Source organism: Saprolegnia parasitica (assembly GCF_000151545.1).
Source record: "Saprolegnia parasitica CBS 223.65 unplaced genomic scaffold supercont2.19, whole genome shotgun sequence".
Taxonomy (NCBI): Eukaryota; Oomycota; class Saprolegniomycetes; order Saprolegniales; family Saprolegniaceae; genus Saprolegnia; species Saprolegnia parasitica.
In genome coordinates, this window is record NW_012156413.1 from 427,059 (window position 1) to 450,273 (window position 23,215).

Below are 23,215 nucleotides of genomic sequence, written 5' to 3' on the forward strand. Positions count from 1 at the left end.
GAGGTGGGTGTTGCGAGCCGCGTCAACAAGGCCCCGGCACCCGTGGTGCGCGAGCGCGTCGGCCAGCACATGATCCAGCTGATCGAGGACGAGGGCGGCATGATCAAGCTCGTGAACCCGCTCAATATGTTCAACGAGCACGCCGAGATGGATGCGATCGACTCGCTCATTGCGCCGCCGCCGCCGTCCGACTTGATTCCGCTTCTGGAAGAGAACCTCTCGGGGGATACGTTGGCGACGCTCGGTTCGCGGCCATCGGACCTCGCGTTCCGCCCGACGTTTATTAGTGTCACGAGCGACACGGAGTTTTAAGTTAAATTGCAGAGTATATTGGCCGTCCTTTCTCGCGGCAAAGGCGTAAACCCACCTAAAAACGTCACATCCGTGGCGCGAGAAGGCGTGGATTGTGGCGACAGCGCGCGGTCGTTGACAAGGAAGCTGCGATGCACACAGAATGCATGCATTCCGTGACGGACCCCTGCACCGAGGCACCGTTCATTTTTTGGCTGCTACCGTAAACAACTTGGTGGCGAGTAGGGTCTACGTCGCAAGGAGGTTAGGGGGAGAAGGGAGGTTGTGTGTTGACGACAGGATGAACAAAGATGCCGGAGGAATCACCCGCGTCCGTCGCGGTGGCGTCGGATCTTAAAGTCAACCACATTCCCATTAATGTGGCAGCAATATCACCGGACCGTTCACAGCCATGCTCCCAAGGAATCATCCATCACCGTCGTTGTTATCATCGTCGTCTTTAGCACCATCGATCCTCATTCAAACCACGTATTCCGACATGTGGCCTCGAATTCGATCCCGTGCCTTCTTGTGGTCATGGGCGATCCGAATTGCATATCTCTCCGTGCATATCCAGGTTGTACGAGCATGCAACGCTGGCTTGATCGCATCTAACAGAATCAGCTTTGGCCCGTTGATCGGAATGCAGACAGAAAGCTGATTGCTCGGGGTGACGGTTTAGAGGTAGAAACTTCTGATTGTCAGCGCAGATATGAAGAAGCGTCGCGAGAGGTTCACGTGTGCAATACTGGCAGCCGAAAACCACAACTCGAGCAGACTAATTGAGGTTGCTTGAATGTGCAAAGATTTCTGCGTTTTGATTGGCTAAAATGACTTCAAGATCACGGACGTGGAGCCAATCGTGTGGCGGCGGTACTTCAAGGTTATCCGCCGGTGGAATTCCCATTTTGCCTCCATCCGCCAAGACAACACGTAGCATGAGCATGGTCGTCGAGTGCTCGGTCCTGACCTTTGGCTGCAACGATGACGGGCAGCTCGGCCGCGGCGAGAAGAAGAAGCCGAGTGGCACGAGCATCGACGGCGTCTCGAGCGCCAACCAGCCGCAGCAGGTCGGCGCGCTCCGGGGCCTCGACATCACGGCCATCTCGTGCGGCTCGCGCCACTCGCTCGCGCTCGCATCGACGGGCGACGTCTTCTCATGGGGCTGGGGCCAGATGGGCCAGCTCGGCCACGGCAACCACAAGAGCCTCAACCTCCCGACGCCCATCGTGTACTTTGACGCCGCCAACATCAAGATCGCGTACGTCTCGGCCGGCGGGTGCCACTCGGGCGCGGTCTCAACCGACGGTACGACGCGAACGACCATACGTCTCGGCCTTATGTAGCGATCTAGGACGGGTCTTTATGTGGGGCGAAGCGCACTGGGGCCAGCTCGGCCTCTCGCCCGACTACACGGATGTGCACCAGGCGATGCCGGCCGAGTGCAAGGTGCTGCCACCCAACACGGACGAAAAGATCGTCGCCATTAGCTGCGGTACCTCGATGCGCTCTCACGATGGTACCATGACCACGAGTGCTTGCCGTAGGTGGTACCCACACGGCCGCGCTGTCAAGTACGACTTCAACCGCGTCGGTCATGGCCCTCATGTACAACACTTCCGTAGACCACGGCTACGTGTACACGTGGGGTCGTCGCGACAATGGCCAGCTCGGGCTTGGCCGCGACTGGGTGCACATGGAGCCCGAAGCCGCCGACGGCACGTGCGGCACGAGCATTCCGACGCGCATCGATCCCGCGCAGTACACGTCTTTTCTCTCTTTTCTTTTCTCACATTGGATAGATTTGACAACGAGCGCGTGATCCAAGTGTCGTGCGGTGCGTTCCATACAGCGGCCGTGACCGAATCGGGCCATGTCTACACGTACACGTCCCCTTGGACTCCATGTATATATATATGTATATTGATACGACGCCCATAGGTGGGGCAAGGAAGACTACGGGATGCTCGGCGTCGGCCACACGCCGGACATCCACGTGCCCCGTCGCGTGCCTTTCTTTGAGTCGGTGCCGGCTGCGTACGTCGTTTCTGCCGATATGTACTACATGCTGCCGACCTCACGCGACATGCAGGAATGTGTCGTGCGGCGGCTGGCACACGGTCGTCGTCGGCCGCAACGGCAGCGCCTATGTCTTTGGCCGCGGTGAGTTTGGCCGCCTTGGTCTCGGCGACACGCGCGGCCACTCGCACCCGCGCAAGGTAAACACATCGATCCTCGCACAGAAGGCAGCATTGATGGCAATGTCGCTAGGTCGAAGCGCTTGCCGAGCACACGATTGTGCAGGCGGCTGCTGGTAGAGGCGTACGATGATGAGAGTGGGGTCATGGACGTTGGCGGACCGTAGGGGGGTCCCACACGCTCTTCTTGACGGACAAGGGTGAGGCGCTTAGCTGCGGACGCACCGAGTACGAGACGACGCGATCGCTACCCTCGTGCTCACGGATGATGTCTTGTAGCCATGGTCGCCTCGGCAACGCCGACCTCAAGCACTGCGCGACGCCCGAGCGCATCCAGGAAACGACCATGGGCAAGATTCCCGTCGTCCAAGTGTCGGTGGGCGGCGCGCACTCGGCGTGCCTCCTCCACAGCTCGCACGTCGGGCATGCGTAAAGGTATTGGTGCAGTCCATACGAGCCAACATGTACCAATCGCTTCAGATGTCTTGTGTTCTTGCTTCCCACTCTCCACGCGACGCAGGAGGAGGCCTGTATGTGCGAGCTAACACGATTGACGAGAGCGACGACCGCCACGTGCAAAATCCTGATCGGATCTGCCTCTCGGATCTGCATTGACCTCGCAACTTGAACCAGCGTCCGCACCCTGTACCACATGCCCACGTATCGCAGACGTCGTAGCCAGCGTGCGGTCCTCTGCATCCATGCAACGTCGACATGCGCCTCGCCGACGGCAATGCGATGTCGCCGCTCGCTTCCATGTGCAGGACAAACCCTGCCTACTTGCCCATCGCACGCCCATGTACATGCCCTTCGCCGAGGGTATCCTGCGTGTACCTGCATCCACCGGCCGCCATGTCCATGCGGCGTCGCCAGAGAATCGTTCGGCCACCGAAAATAAACTGGGCCTCTGCCGTACGAGTATAAAATACCTGGTCCATGGATGGTACCAAATACAATGCAAATCCCACGTTTACATACAAACCTCACATTCGATTTGATTTTGCCGAAAAAAAGGCAAGGTGCACCAAAATTAAAAAAAGAGCCTTCGGAATGTTGATCGCCATTTTCCCAGACGACGCCGCCCGCATGAGCCGCTACGTCCTGAGTCCGCGCGCCGCTGCCGCCGGGGGCAGCGTCGGCGCGTCCATGCTGCGCTACACGGCCGTACCTCGGGAGCACGAAGACGACCATGCGACGCCCATCGAGGCCACGGTGCTCGTCTCGGACGCGCGGGCGACGTCGCCACGCCTGCGTAGACGGTCCTCGGCCGACGACACCCATGCGACCGTCTCGTCGCCGCGCGCCGCACCGGCGCCCGTCGAGCCATCGCATCATGACGCGCCTGCGCTGGACCCGCTCGAAGACGTTGGCGGCAACCTCCGTATCCGCATTCTCGACCTCAACGGCAAAGTGTTTGATATTCACGCCAGCGCCGAGTGGCCCGTGGGCCAGCTCAAGGCGGTTGTGCGCAACAAGAGCGGTGTCGACGAGAGCCGCCAGCGCCTTATTTACCGCGGACGTGTCCTGGACGACGAAGGCACGCTGAGCGAGTACAAGCTCGAGGACGGGCACACGGTGCACCTTTTCGTGCGGCAGGTAGCGACGCCGCCCGAGCCCGAGGCGGCGTCGCAAGCATCCGCGAGCAGCGTGCCGCCGCCGACGTTCAGCTTTGACGACCACCACCACCAGATCCACTTTGGCGCGAACGAAACGATCACGTCGGCGGTGTTTCCGTCCGAGTCGGCGCGCCGCCTCGACCCGCTCATGCTCGACTCACCGCTCGGGATCGCTGCGCGCCGCGTCAAGCTCTGGGCGTCGTTCATCCTCATCATCAACACGATGAAGCTCCTCGGCGAGTTTGCGTTCCTCGCCAACATGCGCGCCATGCACGCGCAGCGCAACGTCGATGCGAACATTGAGAAAATGTACAAGTACAGTCCGCTCTACGACGGCAACTCGTATGTGACGGCCGCCAAGCTCTTTTCGTATGCGTGGGGCGTCTACGTCGGCTGCGTCGGCTTCAAGGCCGCGCACGACACGGACCTCCGGCCGATCCGAACGTACTGCTCGGGCATTGCGATCCTCGCCGTCTTCTCGGTGGCCGAGCAAGCGTACGAGATTTTCCACTTTTCCCAGTGGGACCCTGTCGAGTACGAGCAAGTGAAGGCCAAGACGCAGATGTACGCGCAGCAAAAGCCATCGCTGGACGAGCTCATTCGGTCGTCGATCATCCAAACCTTCCTCCTCGCGATCATGTGGTGCTGGGCCGTGCGCCACGCCGTCTTGCACAAGGAAGAGGTCGGGCATCATAATGCGATTCTGGCGGCCGCGGCCATGAGCGCGGTGCCGCTGCCGCCGCTCGAATCGATCGCTGCCGGCAACATTGAAGACCGCCCGGCCATGGTCCGCTCGTCGGCGGTGCCCCGCGAGCCGCCAGCACAAAACGATAATGAGGATGCTGGCGCACCGCCGCCGCGGCCTGTCCACGACATGGTATAGCACTCAATACGTCTACAGCACAAGGTTACTATGCGATATACTATTACAACCGCTGTTCCTGCGCACACAACACTACTGTGCCAGCAAGCGGAGAGGTTTGAAAACGACGCAACACTCGATGCGGTGGCAGTTGGGGTGGGCGAGGAGGTCCGAGAACTGTACAGTGGTGGGTGAGTAGACTTGAGAGCTGCGAGAAGCCACGCGAGACGCTTGTCCTCGTCGACGCGAGTTCTTGAAGCCAACGCCGAGCTTGCAGTGAGCGGCAGGTTCGCTGGCGGCACCGCAGGCTGCCACGTCATGGCCCCAATGTTGCACACTGCGCTGGCTTCTTCTGCCTCGTGCTTCTCTGCAGCGCTCTCTTGCATGTCGTCCATTGCATCAATCGCTGCATCGTCGTGATCACCCTCGACCCGAGCCACGACCGCTGTCGTTGGCCAGGTCGTCATGGATGCTTTCGATGGGCTTGCGAAGCTGGTGCGACGGTCGAGGCCGTTGCAGGACGAACTGCCGCAACCACCCGCGCGAGGCTTTGAACTCGTGCATATCGAGGGCGTCCTTGGCTCTGCCTTGGAGGAGCTTGGTGGTGATGCGGCCGTCGTGCGCGCGCCTCCAGCCAACGAGTGCGTCGTCGATGGCTCTTGCCGGGAACACGGCCGTTAAGGTTCGCCGCGTGAGCGTTGTTGTGTAGTTGCCGCACGTCTTCTGGTGCTACATCTCGGCCCGAAGAGCGTCGCTCCGCTGCACAATCTTGCTCTCGGTTTGGCGTCATGGACACTTGAGATGACATGATCTCGATCTGTTCTTCGAGTGATTCTGCGCGTGCTCCACATCGTCTGGCTCGCCCGCAACAACCGCGTCTTCCGTCCGAGGCGCCCGAAGGAGCCGCCACTCGCGCCGCGCTCTTGACCAAGCTGCACCTTCAACATGTGCTGCTGAATACCCAAGCGCTGTGTCTCTTCCAAATGGTGAACGCCCTGCGCCGCGACGCCTGGCTCCTGCCGTCAGTCACAACACGCTCAGAGTTGAAAGTCCACCTTCCAAAACAGTTCCGTGTAAATTAAATAGACTCCCAAGGCGCCGTGCATCGTTGGATAGCCTACAGCAGGGATGCCGTTAACGTCAACCTTGACGCTAACGCTGGTCACCTCCGGTCGGTGCTGCGCCAATCTCTCAGCGAGCCCGAGCCTCAGCGTACCCTGTGAATGGTGGATGATTGTCAACGACACTAATAGCAGCACGAAGCGCCTCGAGGCGTGTGGTCACACTGTCGGTTGCGACGAACCACGAAATCGCGCCTCTGTGCACGCATCCATTGGCACTTCAACGTACACTATTTACAGTCGTTTCATATACTGTCGGGCCGTATCTTGGGCCAAGAATAGAGTGGCAACAGACGTGGGAAAGGAAAACGCTCGAGCGACGGGATGCAGCCGCGGACGAGCGCCCGCGGGGCCGGCGAAGGAACCATCATGAAGCGCCGCATGCGCGAGGACTCGCTTGCGATGTACTCGAACGTCGTCAAGGGCTTCGCGCACCTCAACTCGCGCGCCGACTGGGAGACCAAGGCGCACGAGCAGAACGGCCAGCGCCAGACGCAGCGCGTCTTGGGCATCTTGCAGAACCAAGACGAGTCGGCGCTGCAGTCGCGCCGCCTCAAGCTCGCGGCCTTGTACAATGCGGAGCTCGAGCAGTGGAAGGCCATGTGTCTGGCCAACGTCGAGACGCCGGAGGAACGCAAGGCCAAGATGATTGCGCGGGCGACCGAGCTCAAGGCCAAGCGCGAGGCGGCGCGCGTAGCGTATGTCGAGGAGAAGCGACTGCAGCAGTACCGCGAAGGCTGCGACGACATTCGTACCGTTGACAGCGCGACCGTCATGGCCGAGGTCGTCGCCGAGCGCGAGCGGCAGCTTGCGGCGCTGGCCGAACGTCAAAAGGAAGAGGCCGCGTACGAAGCGCAGATGGCCGCGCTGTGGGCCGAGGACATTGCCAAGAAGGACGCGCGGGAGCGTCGCGACCGCGACCGCATCCTTGAGGGCAACGCCGCCGTCAAGGCGATCCTCGACGTGCAGGTACGGCGATAACGATGGATTCGCATCCCAGCACAAATCGGCACTGCTATAGGTGGACCTATACAAGACACGCGTCGCCGACGAGAGCCGCGTCAAAGAGCAGGAAGACGACGAGCTCTTGCGCGAGTGGGCGCGCCACGCGCAGGTTGAAGCCGAGCTCGAGGCCGGCCGTCATCGGGACGCTCTCGAGCGAGCACGGGACGTCAAGGCGTTTAACAAGCGGCGGTCCGAGATGAGTCGGCGGGAGCTCGACCGCGAGCGTGAGTACGACGCGCAGCTGCTCCACCTCGCGTTGCGGACCGAGGCCGAGACCGAGCAGCGGGAGAAGGACCAGCAAGAGCGCTTCAAGCAAGACCAACTGGCCTACCAAGCCATGCTGCGCCGGCAAATGGAAGCGGAGAAAGACGATCTCTCGCACCTCGATGCGATCCGCAAGCAGATGGAGGACGAGGTGTGGCGCAAGCGCGACGAAGAGCACGCGACCGAGCAAGCGGCGCGGGACGAGCTCCTTGCGCATGTGCTAGCGTCCCGCAGCGACCAGATGGCGCGCAAGGCCGCGGCGAAGCGGCAGTCGGCGGCCGACGACGCGGCGTTCATGGTTACCGTGACGCGCGAAGCCGACGAAGCGCTGCAGAAGGAGCTCGACGAGCAAGAGGTGCGCCGGCGTGACGCGAAGCGCAACCAAGCCGAGCTCGCGACGCAAAAGCTTCAGAAGCGCGTTCAGAACGAGAGCGCCAAGCAGCGCGAGTTCCTCGACATGAAGCGCATGGCGCTGGCCGAGAAGACGCACCAAAAGAAGATGGAGGCGCTCGCGCAGGTCGACCGGCACGCCAACTACCGGCGAAAGACCGCCGAGTGGTACTTTGACACGTAAGATCACAAAGTAGAAGGACTCTAGAGCATGCGGGTAGGTATACATCAATCAATACGAGAACACATTGACCATACTATCCCATTCCTCGGTTGGATACATATATCCAACATCGGATAGTTCGATCCAACGCCTCGGTCGGATCGTACGATCCAACGACGCCAACGCGGCGGTCCAAGCCACTGTTTGAAACGCTGTTTCCTACTACAGTGCAGTGCAGGACGAGAAAAGGCGTTGGAGCGCTGGGTGATGCACGGTGGTGCGCGGTAGTAGAGTGCATGGGCCTGCGACGAAGCGCAGTACAGAGCCAGCAGCGATTACGTACGAGCGGTTGCGTCGTGATCGACCGGTTGTGGTTGCAGTGCTTGTACATGAGCAAATGATGCCATCGTTTGGAAACCAGGTGGAGCGAGTCGAGTCTGGCCACCCTCGTGTGCGCATCCCAAGCATGTACTAACATAGTAGCAGCTATAGTAGTCTACCAGCAGCAGCAACGACCTCTACTCGAAAGCATCGAGTCGAGTCGTTCGAGATCGAGGCAGCCGTTGGGTTACCCAGAGACCGTGAACTATATCAAGCGTAGTATCGATCGCACTGGTCCCCATCCATCCATTGCATGCTTGACTGCTTCCACGCACTCGATCCTTCCAAGTGCTCACGATGTCACCTCTGTCGAAAGATAAAGATGGCGTCGACTAGGATCTCACAGTAGAGTACAGTTGTCGCACACAGATACGAGCGTTGTCAGACTCCACAACCAGAACCAGCGGCGGCAATCTGGATTCAATGTGCGAAGAGCCGATTGCACTCGCGCAGGACGTCAGCGACGCTCACGCGGCCTTTCTTGCGAATGTAGCGAGCGACGTGGTCCATGTCGGTGTCGTCGACAGCGATGAACTTGCCGCGGTCGTCGAAGAACCCGGAGACGCGACCGGCGTCCAGGAGCGACTGCAGACGCTGCATCGTCGTCGTCGTCGAGAGCTGAAAGCGCAGTGCGAGGTCTTCGATGAGCACGACCTTGTGCGTCTACCAAGTCGTGAGCCTTTCTGAAAAAGTCATCCATCCAAACCGCCAAGTAGGCGAGAAACTCGGAGAGCAGATGCGTCGACTCGGACAGTTCTACGCCGTCGGACCCAGCGTCTTCGACGGAGAAGTGGCCCTTCCACTTGGCAAACTCAGTCGCGTCGCGTGCGGCCTGCGCGTTGGCCGCCTCGGCGGCAGCCATGGCCTACGCAAGGTCCAGCAAGACAGGAGGCGAGTGCACGTGTCTACCTCGGCCTCTTCGCGGGTAGCTTCATCGAGCATTTTCCTGCGGTAGGCCTAGCATGGTGCAAGATGGCGCTGTGCGCCTCGACCACGAGAAGGAAGAGTACGTTGGCTTGTGCGTCGTTAAGCTTGCGCGCTTCCTCGCGTCGGTATTCGTCAAACTACAAGAGAACGCATGGCCATAAGGACGATCGAGCGTTGCTTGGTACCTTGCGTTGTTGCTCGCGCTCTTGTCGCTTTTGCTCCTTTCTGATCTCGCGTCGGGTCGTCGGAGGCGGCCTGCACACAACAAGCGTAGCATCACCGATGGCACCGACGTTGCGATTACCGCTGGCGATCGCCTTGCTCGTCTTCCGCCTCCTCGTCCGACGAACCACCCTCGTCGTCATTGCGCGCCTGTCGCCGCCGCTGGCGCAGGCCATCGAGGCCTAGCTGCTGCTGCTGTCGTCGGTGCTGTCGCCCTTGGCCGGCGTCGTTGTCCTACGCGGGTTTGTGCATAAGACACGCGCACCATTACGGCAGCTCCGTACCATTATCTTCTCCGCATGGCCAAAGTACCCGACCATGTAGAGGATCCAGGCCATGGTCGCGGCAAGGCCGATGGCGGCGACCGCGAGCAACCCGGCGTCCGTCGTCTGCATCGTGCGAATCCTGTAACAACGCATACATTGTGCGAACCTCTATCTATCTATATCCTGTAAGAATACATATATACTATACCGTTTCAAATACAGTGTACAACGCCGGACGCGAGATTTCGACGCGCCGTGTCTCTCTCGAGCGGGAAAGCTGGTCGCGCCAACTGGCGGCGCGGTCCTCTACCGGGTAATACATCAATAGCAATATACTTTCTGCCCACCGCACGTGACGGGCCATCATCAATAGAAAGACTCCTTCGTTTCTTCTCCCGTGCGCCTCACCGGTAGGATAGGCTCGTCGCGAGGTGTCGTTGCCGCTAGCTTGATTCTGGACAAGTCGTCGTTACGCACGCCAGGTCTCAAGGCACGAGCACCGTCAGTCGGGATGAGTGCTGTATAGGGATGAGGTACACCCGCAAATGGACTCAGCTTGGATGACGACCTACACGCACGGCATGCTAGGTGCGATACCCATTCTGGCGACCGGATAACGTTGAGACCGTCAAGCGAGCAGCGCAAACTGCAGGAGGGAACGCATCAAGGTTTTTTCCATCTCTCGCAATGACAGAGCTAGGATGTATGCACGGACGGCGCTGTCAGGACGGTTGTTGGCGCCGTGTTGAAGCAAGCTCATGTTGCCGGTCGTTGCCGGTCGAAAGAACGTTCTGAGGCAGGGTCCATCCCATCTGTTTTGTAGAGGGGGGCACACACACCCACAAGTCACCTGGTGATATAGCCGCTGTTACAGACGGCCTTCTACGATGCGCTTGGGGCCATTGATGTCGCGATGTCGATCGCGCAAAGGCAGCGCGACAAGCAGCATCCCACGTTGGTCAGGCGATACTCGTGCTGCCGCTGTCGATAGTCCATATTGCCGCCTCAAAACCGAGTTTTTTTCCATCAAAACGGTGGGAACGGTCTCCGTGGGTTCAGTACACGTGTAAACGAGGTGCCGAACGCACGCAGTTGCCAAGTAGCTTGTTCTCGCGGCGTCGTATTGAGATGAGTTGACGCGAAGAAGCGCGCCCGCAGAGATGACGACGCTGGCCCGTCGTCGTCGAGTGTAATCGGTAGGGCCCCGTACGCGCCGTCGTGGCTGGTACCTAAAAATACAAAACCAACGCGATGGCGGGCTGGTATAAAAAGGAATATTATTATGGCGCGAGTCGACACCTCGGGGTTGAAAATTAAAACGCGACGCGCCTTTTCCTCACACATTTGCCTACAAAATGCGCGCGCTTTTAAAAAATAGAAAAAAGAATCGGACGTCCACCAAACAATATAAAAACAAAAAGACAGCGAAAAAGGTGATGATTCCGCCGCAATAAAATACCGGATCAGACGACCTCCGTTGGTCCAAAGATAGGGGCCAATCCCAGGGGGTGAGTAACCTTGGGATTAAAATAGGGTCTTTTACACGTGAACAATACGTGTAAAATATGTGTTTGCACTTGGGTTGCCTACAAACCTCAAGTGGAGCACGTGAAAAAGGTATTTCCCACAGGATTAATAAAATGCGAGGGGGCCAGAAAGGACGCTGCCGCGGAGCCAATCATGTGCAACCTCTGCCATTTGGCAAAGTCAACCCTCTGTAGAGGCTGCCACCTGGTGGCCGTCGGCGAGCCCTCTGCCTGGAAAATTGAATTGGTCCCGTGAAGTGATGAACGGCTACTCAGGGGTCCTGGACTACACAGGCGTCTTGAGCAATGGCCAAGGCTCCGGCGCCGGCGTCTCGTCCGGCGGCGGCTCGCGCGGCATGGCGCCGTCGAGCAGCTCGGCCGACCTGTTGCATCCCGAGACGCGCCGCCGCTCCAACTCGATCGGCGCTCGGAGCTCGTCCAACACGTCCGTCTCGTCGCAGTCGACGTCGTCTTTCTCCATGTTCCCGATGGTCGAGAAGATGTACCGCGTGCGCATCACCGAAGACATTGAGCGCGATCTGCGGTACCTGGGGCAGAGCCGCGCCGATGCGCTCATCTCCGAGTTTGACATGGTGCCGCTCAAGGACACGAAGGGCATTCAGATGTACGAGCTCGCCGAGCAGGAATTTTACACGATGAAGGCGGTCGTTATGATCCCAAAGTCGTCGATCCACGACGTGATGAACTTGATGGACATGCCGACCACCGCCAACTTTCGCGACACGATGGGCGACATCTTTGGCCCGCTCTTCCTCGACGGCGTCGTGCTCTACTCGGCCCCGAAGGACGTGACGCGTCCGAACGAGTCGCTCTCGGTGAACTGGATGGCGCTGCAGTCGTCCAAGCCGCACTTGCCGCACCGCGACTACGTCTTTCTCAAGTACGGCGACTGCTTTAGCCGGTCGAGCGACCAGTACCGCCAGAGCATGGACGACGGCATGGGCAACAACTACGTCGGCGCGTCGATCTGGGAGTCGATCGAGTTTGACGGCTGCGGGCCGCTGCCCGAGTCCCAGAACGTCGTGCGGCTCAAGTTTCGCCGGTGCGGCTTTGTGTTTGAAGAGTCGCAGGCGACCGACCAGCTCCGCGTGTCGTTCTTCCTCTCCGAGTCGCACCCGGGCCGCGGCATGGTCTCGAACCTCACGAAAGCGTGGATGACCAAGATGCTCATGTGCATCGCCGACATTTCGGGCACGCTCATCACCAAGCACCTCAGCGAGCAAACGCTTCTCAACAAGAACGAGTTCTCCAAGGACGGCCACTGCTGCTTCATCTGCCTCACCAAATTCACGCTCCTGCGGCGAAAGCACCATTGCCGTATCTGCGGCGACGTCGTGTGCGGCAAGTGCTCCAACATGAAGACCGTGCGTCAAAACGGCCAGAACAAAGAGGTCCGTATCTGCCTCCAGTGCACGTCGGCGTCGACGAACTCGATGTCGCGCGGCTCGACGGGCTCGGGCCTCCAGCGCCAAGCGTCCAAGCCGTCGATGCTCTCGTCGTCCGTGTCGTGCTCGAGCGTCGCGTCGTCCGAGTCAGCATACTCGTACCATGAAGACGAAGTCTCGGCCGACTTTAACACCAAGCAAGCCAAGCAGCCGATCATCATGGAAGAGCGCGAGACGCCGACCCACTACTATGCGTCGCAGGCGTCGTACTCGTCGCAGTCGTCGTCGACCGCCGGTGCCAACGACATGATTTTGCTCTCGTCCATCGACACCTCGGCGTCGACGGTGGCCTCGGCCATCTCGTCGGGCACCTCGAGCGACATGGTCATGCTCACCAAGGACAAGCCCGCGAGCATCCGGGAAAACACGACGTTCTCGTATGCACTCTCGTACACGTCCCGACAGGAGTGGCCAAAGGCTCCGATGCCGCGCAACGAGGTCCCGCGGCTCGCCAAGGTCCGGTCGCTCCACCTCACGGACCCGGAGAACCAGTTCCAGGACATGGTCGACGTGGCGGCAACGACTCTGTCGTGCTCGATCGCGGCGATTTGCGTCATTGGTGACAAGACGGGCTACCTCCTCGCGCGCCTGGGGCTCGCCAAGCGCGAGGTCTCGCGCAACATCCTCTTTGACGCGCACACGATCATGAGCGCGTCACCGACGGTCGTCCTGGACGCCAAGCAAGACGTGCGGTTCGTCAACAACCCGCTCGTGACGGACGGCAACATCCTCTTTTACGCCGGCGTGCCGCTGGTGACCGCCGACGGCCACTACGTCGGGTCGTTCTCGGTCGCGGACCAAGTGCCGCGACAGGAGCTCACGGGCGACCAGCTCATCTTTCTTCAAAACTTGGCCGACCTCGCGATCCGCGGCATTGAGGCCAACACGGCGCGCATGATGCGACCGGAGGCGAGTGGCTCGACGCTGGCGGTCCAGCCCGAGCCGTCGTACGTGCCGCCGCCGCCCGAGATGGACGCGGTCAAGGCGGCGCTCACGATGCAGGAGCTGCTCAAGACGGCGTACGACACGCAGTGCCAAGTGCGCATGCAGGTCGGCGGCGTGCACAAGGCGGTCGAGTAGACGATAGCATGACGAAAAGGATCGGAAGACGGCGATATGGCCTTCTACCCCACGACGCACGCAGTCGTAGTTCTACCTCGCCTCTCCCCACCTCGTACTTATTGGCGTAAATTAAGTGTGCATAAATTGACTCGAATTCGCACCAGCACGACAGCGACCCCTGCATTGGAGATGGGCTTGGACGTTGTTAGGACGCTTGGCATGACATTGAGCACGATGGGCTACTGGCTCGCGTCTTTGCACGCAAGGTCTTGAACTTCCGGCAGCTTACGGTTCAAAGAGCAAGCGTACGAAGACGACGAGACCGTTCGTAGCGTCAAGGGACCATCCGAAGCTTCTACTTACCACTCGGTAGAGTACACGCGAGCGTCGACATGACATCGGTCCAAGTGTGCGGGCAAGGAGCCGTCAACGCTGCAGTGACTTACGCGCATCGCGTGGCGTGTGTCTGCACCTTGCGATGCAAGTGCGTCGGTGGTGGTTGACTTTGCACTTTGAGATTGCACTTGGTTCCTCTTCCTCTTGGACAGTACTGTACAATGAGATGCCCAAATACATGTATTAACGCTCGGCAGCGCGCATGAGTAGTGGCGAGCCGTCGCTGCTGTCGTCGTGGGTAGTGTATCGAAGGTCTTACTTTTCGTCGTGGTTGGTGTCGATGCCAGCAAAGAAGTTGTCGAGGCCTTCCTCAAAGTCGTCGTACACCACGTTCTTCTCGTTCTGAAGCTTGACGCCGCTGTCGAGGAGCGTGAGCAAGTGCGACTTTTGTTTCCACTGCATCAGCGTCTCCTCGAGCTCCATGTTGGCCTTGCTAATGAGCATGTCGATCACGCGCGGGTCCTTGATCTCGGCGTTCTTGCGGAAGAAGGCCTGGACCGCCAGGCGCGCTTCCCGCGGCTCCATGTTGATGTCATAGAGCGTCAGGACGCGCGGGACCTGCTTGGTGATGTGACGGTAGAGCGTCACGGCAGGGTTCGTGCCCACGAGCTTGCTCCCGTCAACCGCAGAGCCATGGCCAGCCAGACAAAATAAGTACTGAGGGTGTGGTGACTGTATTGCCTCGTCGTTTTAAAATCCAATCGTGCCAAGAAAAATATTGCATATTCCGTTCACGTAATAAGATTCCATCAGGATTATTAATATACCAAACTTTTTATTACTCTATTTCAGCATTCCTATATAGTATGACAATCGACGACCGCTCTGAAACGTATTGTTTTAAATACCGTCTCTTCACAATTGAAACACGGCAGTAAAAATAAAAGGGCCCGCCAATAACACCATATTTTGTAAGTATAATAGTGTATGCGCCAAAGATCGGTGCTGATCATGTGCGGTTGCCTTCAAAGGCTTCTGTTCTTTTATTCGTTCTTTTATTCACCCAGTGCGAACCCCGTGGCGTCCGGCGACGCGACCACAACATATGCAGCTGCCGCGATGCATTGTATCACCGCTATTTTAATGCCATCCATCGCCCTACTTTGCGGTGTCTGGGCCGCGGCCAGCCTACGCCGGTGGGTGCGTTCACATTTCTTAAAAGAGCTTTTTTGGAATAAAAGACGTATTAAAAGAAAGTGCAACTCCAAACTGCAAGATCGTCACTGTCGTCAGTTGTCAATCCGAGAGCAATGAGCTTGCTCGAGCGCCTCTCCGAGGAGGTCCGCGCTATCAAGGCCGCGGGCACGTACAAGACGGAGCGCGTCATTTCGTCTGCGCAGGGCGCCACCATCACGGTCAACGGACGTGAAGTGCTCAACTTTTGCGCCAACAACTACCTCGGGCTCAGCAACGACCCCGCGGTCGTGGCCGCGGCGAAAGCGGCGCTCGACTCGCATGGCTTTGGCTTGAGCTCCGTGCGCTTCATCTGCGGCACGCAGGACATCCACAAGCAGCTCGAAGCAGCGATCGCTGCCTTCCACGGCACCGACGACGCGATCCTCTTCCCGTCGTGCTTTGATGCGAACGCCGGCCTTTTCGAGGCCATTTTAGGCCCCGAGGATGCTGTCATCTCGGACGAGCTCAACCACGCGAGCATCATTGATGGCATCCGCCTCTGCAAAGCGCAGCGCTTTCGCTTCAAGCACATGGACCTCGCCGACCTCGAGGCGCAGCTTCTTGCGACGCAGCACTGCCGCACGCGTCTCATCGCGACCGACGGCGCCTTCTCCATGGACGGCGACGTTGCGCCCCTTCAAGGCATCTGCGACCTCGCCGACAAGTACTTCGGATCTTTTGGATGCGCGTCGAGATCTGGACGGCGGTTGTCTAGGTACAAGGCGCACGTGTTCATCGACGAGTGCCACGCAACGGGCTTCTTTGGGGCGACGGGCCGCGGCAGTGATGAGTACTGCGGCGTGCGCGGCCGCATCGACGTACGTCGCGATGGATTTTTGTATCAACTTGATAGTATGTGCGAGATGGTAGATTATCAACTCGACGTTGGGCAAGGCGCTCGGCGGCGGCACGGGCGGCTACACGACGGGCCGCCAAGCCGTCATTGACCTCCTCCGGCAGCGCGCGCGGCCGTACCTCTTCTCCAACTCGGTCGCGCCGGCTGTGGTGGGCGCGTCGCTCAAGGTCTTTGAGATGCTCACGCAGTCCAGCGCGTTTGTCGACAAGATCCGCGCCAACACGCACCGCTTCCGGGACCGCATGGCCGCTGCCGGCTTTACCCTCACGGGGGCTCGGTACCCGCATTCTTGCATGTTTGCAACACCAACACATGTGTAGCGACCACCCGATCGTGGCCGTGATGCTCGGAGACGCCCGCGTCGCCGCCGACTTGGCCGAGCGCATGCTCGACCAAGGCATTTACGTCATCGGCTTTAGCTTCCCGGTGCGTCATCATCCGTCGCTCTCTTTTGTGTGATACGTCATCGTTGTAGGTCGTTCCCAAAGGCAAGGCGCGCATCCGCGTCCAGCTTTCGGCCGCCCACTCGCTCGACGACGTCGACAAGTGCGTTGACGCGTTCATTGCTGCAGCCCAGAACGCCAAGCTCTAACAAGGTCACCGCCTAGAACGTGCAACAAAGTTGAGAGAGCATTGCGCCTTTGACTCGTGCCCCAACGACCAGCACGACGTTGGATGCATTCGCCACCACGTGCGGCTGTCAGCGTCCTCTGCTAGTTTCCAATTCGTCGGCAGCTACATCCTGCGGGCAGGCACGTCGTCGGTCGGTGCTTCTGCATCTCGACCTCGCAAGAAAATGTGGTGCATCTGGAACATACATGCATGGATATCTGTACGACTTGATGGCCAGAAACAAGACCTAGAGCTTGGCTGTGAGGACCGAGCCCTTGGTGCGCGCAGGATGCAGCGGACGGTCGGCGTGGAACGCATCGATCGAGGTGAGTGCAGAGGATGCTGTCGCGTCACGTGTCATGCTCGACGGCCAGACCTGCGTCCAGAGCGCCTTGCGCGTCGCCGTGGTGACGAGCCGTGCGTCCAACATCTCTTCCACTTGCGCTTTGGAGAGCGCGTCAACAGCGGCCGCGACGTCACGCCGGCGGTCAAACGCATACGTCTGCGACGCAATCTCTTCCCAGACGCGCGCACTCGCTTCTTCGTACGTCTTTGGCTGCTCGAGGAGGTTGCCGACGAGCGCCGCCTTGTGCTTTCTCCACTCGTCGTCGTGCATGGCCGCCAAGCGATCGCGGAAACCCGACAAGAAGGCTTGGATGCGCCCGGTCACCTCGGCGGGCGTCTTGGCTTTCGACTGCACCGTCACGTACACGTACGCGACGCCATAGCTGCACCCTGCGCTGCTCGACACGATGTAGCCCAGCTGCTCGGTCGTGCGCAGCGTCGTAAAGCATGGCACCTTGAGCACCTGCGCCAAGAGAGCCGAGGTCGCGCGTGCTTCGGTCGAGTCGCTTCCGCACTCGAACGCGACGTGCGTCGCTCCGTTCTCGTTGGCGCCGTTGAGACACGGCAGCTGGAGCACATGGTCGCCGGTGAGTGCAAAGTTGCGTGTGTCCGGCACGTCTTGCACAAACCCGCCCGCCGCCATCGAACTTGGGTGGACCGTCTGTACGAGGCGGTGAACGTCTTCCTACACGCCACTTCTTTCATGCCCAACCAAATGGAACGAGACAAAAGTACTAATACCTCGAGCAGATTGCCGTACATAAGCGTCTCGACATGCGGCGCGGTGAAGAGGTCGACGGCATGGGCGGCGAGGACGCGCGGAAGATCGTCGTCCGGCACCGCTTGCAGCACATTGAGTTTCGTCTCGACCGACCACTTCGTGCCCGTGAGCGCCAATTGGCGTTGGTACACGGCCCAGCGGTGCGGCTCTTCCAAAAGCGTGTTGGCCAAGTCCCGTTCGAGGGCGTCGCGGAGGCGGCGGAGACTCTCGCGTTCCATGGGGGCAAAGCGATGGGCCCACACCGCGTCGAGGACCTTCTGGAGGCTTTCGCTGTAGCCCGCGATGTGCAGCGTCACGCCCGCGATCGTGTTGGACACGTGGACTTTGATGCCGGCGACGTGCGCGTCATAGAGCGACGTGGCGAGAACGTCGTCGAGCCAGAGCGTGTAGAGCTCGGTGAGCACGGCGGCGAGTGGCGTCGCATACGCTGTGCGCGTGTACCACTTGAAGCGCGCGCTGGCTTTGGGCTGATCAAAGCCCGTGCCCTGCTTGTGCCACAGACGCATGGTCGGGGCATCCACGAGGAGGTTCACCGCCGCTGTCTCGGGCACCAAATGGAGCTGCGACGGCAAGAACGGGTTGGGCCGCGGCAGCTGCAGCGATTCGGGCAGGGAGGAAGCGGTCGCCGACTGCCACTGCGCGATCCACGCCGGGTCCAACGGCGCGTCGCTGTAGCGCGCGCCAAGCCACGGCTCGGTCGCTTCCGGCGCGCAGCTCTGGCTCACGAGCAGTAGGCGCAGTCGGTGCGGCGTGAGCAGTTGCAGAATGCGTCGGAAGCCAGTCGCATCAAACTGGTCGAGGACGTACGGCCCCGAGACAGCCCGCTCGGCCGGGAAGAGCTGGAGGTTGCGCGTGAGGTACGAGACGTACGAAATCGGGGGCTCTTGGTTGCGGTAGCGCAGCTGCAGCATGCTCAGCGTCTGCGCCTCGTCAAAGATGCGCTGCAGCACGTCGTCGCCAGCTTGGGCAATGCGCGCGATGTACTGGAAACTGGTTTGCACCACATCTGGGATCGCGTCCAGTCCCCGAGGCGTGAGCAGGATCTTGATGCTAAACTGCGACCAGTCAGCATAGTCCCGCGTGAGACCGGTCGAGACGCCGTTCGCGAGCCCACGGGCCTTGAGGTCCGCGCAGAGCGACCCGACGCCTTCGTGCCCGAGCAGGTGCGAGAGCACCCGCTGCGGCTTGTCGAGGAAGTGGGCTTGCAGCGACGGCAGTGGAAACGTGAGCTCGAGCGTCCGCAAGTCGCGCACAGGGACGACCGAGATGAGCCGACCTTGCTGCGCTGCTTCGTACGGCTGCACATTCTCGGCTACGCAAGATCATGTCATGAGCACCTCTGCCGCGCTGATGACGCGAGCGATACGTGGCGCATGCGGGCGTGCATCGGCGTTTTGGATGGGCGAGAAGAGCGACGTGGTCCAGCTTTCGAGCGTGTCGAGGTCGTCCCGACCATAGACTACGAGGTTCATCGCGTTCGCAGAGTAATACCGCGCGTGGAACGCAAGCAGCTCTACGTCGCTCAATGTGATCGTCCATATTGCATCGTAACGTCGACGTACCCGCGCGGACATCGATGCCGAGTGCAGTCGGTTGCGTGGATAGCGTCTCCAAGTTGCCCGTGCCAAACTTGTGGAACGGGTGGGCTGGGTTCGCGAGCTCTTTCGAGAGCTGGTAGAGCCGGCGGGCGTCGTCCTGGACGTTCTTGGCGTGCTCTGCGTCGACGGCGTGCATCTCGCGGTTGGTGGCACTTGACGAGAAGAGCGGCGCAATGAAGAACTGCGCAAACCGATCCAGCGCGCCGTGCAAGTGCGGCGGCGCCACATCAAAGTAAAACGTGGTGGCAATCGCCGACGTCGACGCGTTCGAGCGACCACCATGCGCGCTCAGATATGTCTTGTAGCTCGTCTCGTCCGGGTACTTGGCCGTGCCGAGGAAGAGCATGTGCTCGAGAAAGTGCGCCAGGCCCGCGACGTGTGGCGGATCCGCCTGGTGGCCGACACCCACGGCCAGCGCCGCCGCCGCCTTCTCGGTCGCCGCGTCCGAGACGAGGAGCACACGCAGCTTATTCGGCAGCTGGAACGACCGGTACAGGCGACTGTCGTTGCGCGAGACCTCGAGGCCGCCGACCCACTTGCTGCCCTTGCCCCACACGTCGCTCATCCGGCCCATGCGTTGTTGTTGTTGCTCGGATATTGGAATTCGTGGCGTCGCAAATAGTGTATGTAAATAAATACTGTTTGGTACAGAGACAGTGTTCTACACAGTGTTCTACACAGTGTTTCAACCAATGTCTGGCGACACGAGTTTGCACCGATGCCTGACATGTTACCACCAAGATCTAATGTATATAGTAGAAGACTGAGCATCGAATATGCCACTTGCACAAGGACCGGGATGTCAAATGCAATGACGTCGTCCTTGATAACGCAGCTCACATGGGACCTGGCTTTTCTCTGTGCACGCGGAGAATCTTGCTGCTGCCGCGCCGACCGTGTTGCGGCCCGCGTCGCACCTTATTAGCGCTAGTAGACCAAAGTCGTCAACGCAAACAGAATGGGGTGAGGCACTAGACTGCGAATGCTTCCTGGACGAGTCGATCCCATCTCAGAGGCGACGCGACGTCGGGCGTGAGCAGCCGAATAAACGCGTAATAATATCTGGTGGCCTACTACATGTACGAGCTTCTTAGAGCGATCTGTCGATCGACGATGTGGTAAATGATCGATGACGTTGGTCACGCTATGGCGAAGCTTCCTTGATGCCACTTGATTTCCCCGGCACAACCTGCATGTTCTGACACTGGCGATCGTCCTAGCCACTGCGGTCCATGCACTGGTCTTGGTCTGATACCATCTGGTGCCAGAACCCAGCTGGTTTCATGGGTCGCGATCATCACATTGCACATGTGCTTGGTCGCGCGCCATGACCCTCGTCGTCTAGCTCGTCGCCAGTACGATACATGCAATAGTGCTGCAAGTATGAACTGGTAGAGACATCAATTTCAACATCGCGAGATCGACTTGACGACCAAATACAAAAGCAGGCAGGAGAATCCAACCGCGCCGGTTGCAGGGAACCGAACGTGGTCGGCGGGTGCATCGCGACGTCGCAGCGCGTTCTGTACCTGTCGTAGGACCTGCCACATTTCACCGACCATACAAATCAGCTATCAATCGACGAGCGGACTCAGGGCCGAACGTGTGAGTCACGCGACTTGGAGGCCAGCGTGTCACTGAAGATTCTTGTTCGAACATCAGAGACATTGGCCACCTGCGATCACCCTCGATCAAACACATCTCGGCCCACAGCTCACTTTGCTTTTGCTCTACCACCACCATTAGCACCGCGCTCATGAAGTTTCTGACGACGCTCCTCGCGCTTGCCGCGCCGCTCATCTCGGGCCACGGCATCGTGTCCAACCCGCCGGCCGAGTTCCGGTCGGACGTCATGCGCACCAAGTACGTGGCGACGATCCAGGCCAACTTGCCCGGCAAGTTTGACGACTCGCCTCAAAACAACGTCGCCAACTTCAACAAGGCGTTCAAGGCCCAGTCCCAGTTCAAGACGCTCCGTGACATGCTGGACCCGCACGGCCCCGACTGCGGCTTCACGCTCACCAACGTCGCCAGAAAGGCCATTCCGGGCAACGGCCAGATGACGTGGAAGAACCCCGACACGGGCGAAGGCTTCATCCCGAGCCACAAGGGGCCGTGTGAGATCTGGATTGACAACGAGCGCGTGTTCCAGAACGACGACTGCGCGACCAGCTTTCCGCAGTCGCCCGAAGTGAACCTCCCGGTGGACTACTCCAAGTGCCGCGGCGACGGCTGCATGCTGCGCTTCTACTGGATTGCGTTGCACGAGCCCCAGTGGCAAGTCTACAGTACGTTCGCAATGGCGTTCTATTGGCACGGAGGCTAACTCTGCATTTGTATAGAAAACTGCGTGCCACTGAAAGGCAACGGGCAAGGCCCCGCACCTGGCCCCGCACCCGGTCCCGCACCCGGTCCCGCGCCGCTCCCGAACGGCGGCCAGTGCAGCAACGTCCAGGCCAACGTCGACTACTACGGCAACGACATCAAGAACCTTGGCGTGTGGGGCAGCAACCAGGACAAGGTCAGCGCGTGCTGCAACGCGTGCACCTCCACGGGCGGCTGCAAGGGCTTTACTGTCAACGGTGACACGTGCTGGCTCAAGAGCAAGCTCGAGAACCCGTCGCCGCGTGCCAACTGCTTCTCGGCGACGAATGCTGGCTCGGGCCCGTCGCCGCTCCCGAACGGCGGCCAGTGCAGCAACGTGCAGGCCAACGTCGACTACTACGGCAACGACATCAAGAACCTCTGGGTCTCGGGCAACGACCAGGACAAGGTCAGCGCTTGCTGCAACGCGTGCTCGTCGACCGGTGGCTGCAAGGGCTTCACCGTGAACGGCAACACGTGCTGGCTCAAGAGCAAGCTCGAGAACCCGTCGCCGCGAGCCAACTGCTTCTCGGCGACAGGCAGCGGGTCATCGAACGGCGGCTCGTCGGCGCAGTGCGGCAGCGTCGCTTCCAACGTCGACTACTATGGCAACGATATCCGCAGCTTCCAGGTCAACGGTGACGCCAACTCGCAGCTTTCGCAGTGCTGCAACGGGTGCTCGTCGACCGGTGGCTGCGTCGGTTTTTCGATCAACGGCGGCACGTGCTGGCTCAAGAGCAAGCTCGAAAACTATCGCACCTCGAACGGCGTCATCTCGGGCCGCATCCAAACGAACCGCTTGCGCCGCGTCTAAGACAAGTAGATAGTCAAGTTACCTATATGTCTTATCAAATATTCTTTACCCTATTCTTCAACGTTGGCATGCTTGTCGCGCGAACAAACCGGTTCAAAGACTGCGAGTTGGATAGTGCGTGATTTGAGCGTCGGTCAGCAAATGTACGCACCCGTTGACGCGCGTGCCGTCGTCGTGAGGACATTGGAGAAAATCTGACGAGTGACGTGTTGCTTGAGTCCAGCAGATATCGTATCGGTTTACGTGGGTTACGAGACTCGTACATCTACATGCCGCGGAGACGGCGGTTGCCGCCATACTCGGCCGCGGGGCGGCACTGGAAGAAGTACTCGTTGATTTCGCCGCATTGGTACCCCTCGACGCACTTGGTCGCGCCGATAAAGTCCTTGCCGCCGCACTGCCCAAATGCAGGCACTTGGCCCTCAGCAGCCTCGCTGTCGGGGCGGCACTGGTAGTAGAACGGGTTAAACTTGACGCAGTGGCTGCCAGCTTCGCACGTCGTCGAGCCCTTGT

General features: G+C 59.8%; 10 protein-coding genes across 10 annotated transcripts in view; 6 read left to right on the plus strand and 4 right to left on the minus strand.

Annotated features, from left to right (window-relative positions):
- Positions 1-312, plus strand: part of SPRG_19909 (hypothetical protein) — a gene marked incomplete at both ends in the record, with an annotated part of 2,084 nt that extends 1,772 nt beyond the window's left edge. Inside the window, one exon of the mRNA XM_012344746.1 lies at positions 18-312. Coding sequence (XP_012200136.1) covers positions 18-312 — 295 coding nt within the window. The remainder of the gene's footprint in view (positions 1-17) is intronic.
- Positions 313-1,229: 917 nt separating this feature from the next.
- SPRG_19910 (hypothetical protein) lies at positions 1,230-2,922 on the plus strand (the record flags this gene model as incomplete). The annotated part of the gene is made up of 10 exons (XM_012344747.1): positions 1,230-1,599; positions 1,646-1,786; positions 1,839-1,865; positions 1,917-2,052; positions 2,094-2,174; positions 2,233-2,328; positions 2,384-2,510; positions 2,563-2,605; positions 2,657-2,717; positions 2,769-2,922. 10 exons carry the CDS (start codon positions 1,230-1,232, stop codon positions 2,920-2,922), a joined length of 1,236 nt encoding a protein of 411 aa, XP_012200137.1.
- Positions 2,923-3,575: 653 nt separating this feature from the next.
- On the plus strand, positions 3,576-4,939 carry SPRG_19911 (hypothetical protein; the record flags this gene model as incomplete). Its single annotated transcript, XM_012344748.1, has 2 exons — positions 3,576-4,900; positions 4,927-4,939. The coding sequence occupies 2 exons, from the start codon at positions 3,576-3,578 to the stop codon at positions 4,937-4,939; spliced, it is 1,338 nt and encodes a 445-aa protein (XP_012200138.1).
- A 1,473-nt stretch (positions 4,940-6,412) lies between these two features.
- Positions 6,413-7,931, plus strand: SPRG_19912 (hypothetical protein; the record flags this gene model as incomplete). The annotated part of the gene is made up of 2 exons (XM_012344749.1): positions 6,413-7,057; positions 7,110-7,931. The coding sequence occupies 2 exons, from the start codon at positions 6,413-6,415 to the stop codon at positions 7,929-7,931; spliced, it is 1,467 nt and encodes a 488-aa protein (XP_012200139.1).
- A 780-nt stretch (positions 7,932-8,711) lies between these two features.
- SPRG_19913 (hypothetical protein) lies at positions 8,712-9,835 on the minus strand (the record flags this gene model as incomplete). Its single annotated transcript, XM_012344750.1, has 7 exons — positions 8,712-8,954; positions 8,998-9,156; positions 9,201-9,248; positions 9,302-9,355; positions 9,404-9,473; positions 9,523-9,674; positions 9,725-9,835. 7 exons carry the CDS (start codon positions 9,833-9,835, stop codon positions 8,712-8,714), a joined length of 837 nt encoding a protein of 278 aa, XP_012200140.1.
- Positions 9,836-11,492: 1,657 nt separating this feature from the next.
- SPRG_19914 (hypothetical protein) lies at positions 11,493-13,778 on the plus strand (the record flags this gene model as incomplete). Its single annotated transcript, XM_012344751.1, has 1 exon — positions 11,493-13,778. The coding sequence occupies one exon, from the start codon at positions 11,493-11,495 to the stop codon at positions 13,776-13,778; it is 2,286 nt and encodes a 761-aa protein (XP_012200141.1).
- Positions 13,779-14,411: 633 nt separating this feature from the next.
- On the minus strand, positions 14,412-15,201 carry SPRG_19915 (hypothetical protein; the record flags this gene model as incomplete). Its single annotated transcript, XM_012344752.1, has 2 exons — positions 14,412-14,769; positions 15,197-15,201. 2 exons carry the CDS (start codon positions 15,199-15,201, stop codon positions 14,412-14,414), a joined length of 363 nt encoding a protein of 120 aa, XP_012200142.1.
- A 205-nt stretch (positions 15,202-15,406) lies between these two features.
- Positions 15,407-16,841, plus strand: SPRG_05445 (2-amino-3-ketobutyrate coenzyme A ligase; the record flags this gene model as incomplete). The annotated part of the gene is made up of 5 exons (XM_012344689.1): positions 15,407-15,996; positions 16,048-16,150; positions 16,203-16,465; positions 16,509-16,614; positions 16,664-16,841. 5 exons carry the CDS (start codon positions 15,407-15,409, stop codon positions 16,778-16,780), a joined length of 1,179 nt encoding a protein of 392 aa, XP_012200079.1. The 3' UTR covers positions 16,781-16,841.
- A 153-nt stretch (positions 16,842-16,994) lies between these two features.
- Positions 16,995-20,116, minus strand: SPRG_05446 (hypothetical protein). The gene is made up of 4 exons (XM_012344690.1): positions 19,489-20,116; positions 19,293-19,439; positions 17,887-19,238; positions 16,995-17,830 (listed from the first exon to the last, which is right to left on the minus strand). Exons 1-4 carry the CDS (start codon positions 20,096-20,098, stop codon positions 17,048-17,050), a joined length of 2,892 nt encoding a protein of 963 aa, XP_012200080.1. The 5' UTR covers positions 20,099-20,116; the 3' UTR covers positions 16,995-17,047.
- A 2,851-nt stretch (positions 20,117-22,967) lies between these two features.
- SPRG_19916 (hypothetical protein) overlaps positions 22,968-23,215 on the minus strand; it is a gene marked incomplete at both ends in the record, with an annotated part of 1,273 nt that continues 1,025 nt past the window's right edge. Inside the window, one exon of the mRNA XM_012344753.1 lies at positions 22,968-23,210. Coding sequence (XP_012200143.1) covers positions 22,968-23,210 — 243 coding nt within the window. The remainder of the gene's footprint in view (positions 23,211-23,215) is intronic.

Excerpts from the sequence above, each read along its gene's own strand:
- SPRG_05446 (XM_012344690.1), bottom strand. The coding sequence starts at position 20,098 with ATGGGCCGGATGAGCGACGTGTGGGGCAAGGGCAGCAAGTGGGTCGGC. Across the intron at positions 19,239-19,292 it reads TGCACGCCCGCATGCGCCAC|CCGAGAATGTGCAGCCGTAC; the intron begins GTATCGCTCGCG and ends GATCTTGCGTAG. Across the intron at positions 17,831-17,886 it reads TGTACGGCAATCTGCTCGAG|GAAGACGTTCACCGCCTCGT; the intron begins GTATTAGTACTT and ends AGTGGCGTGTAG.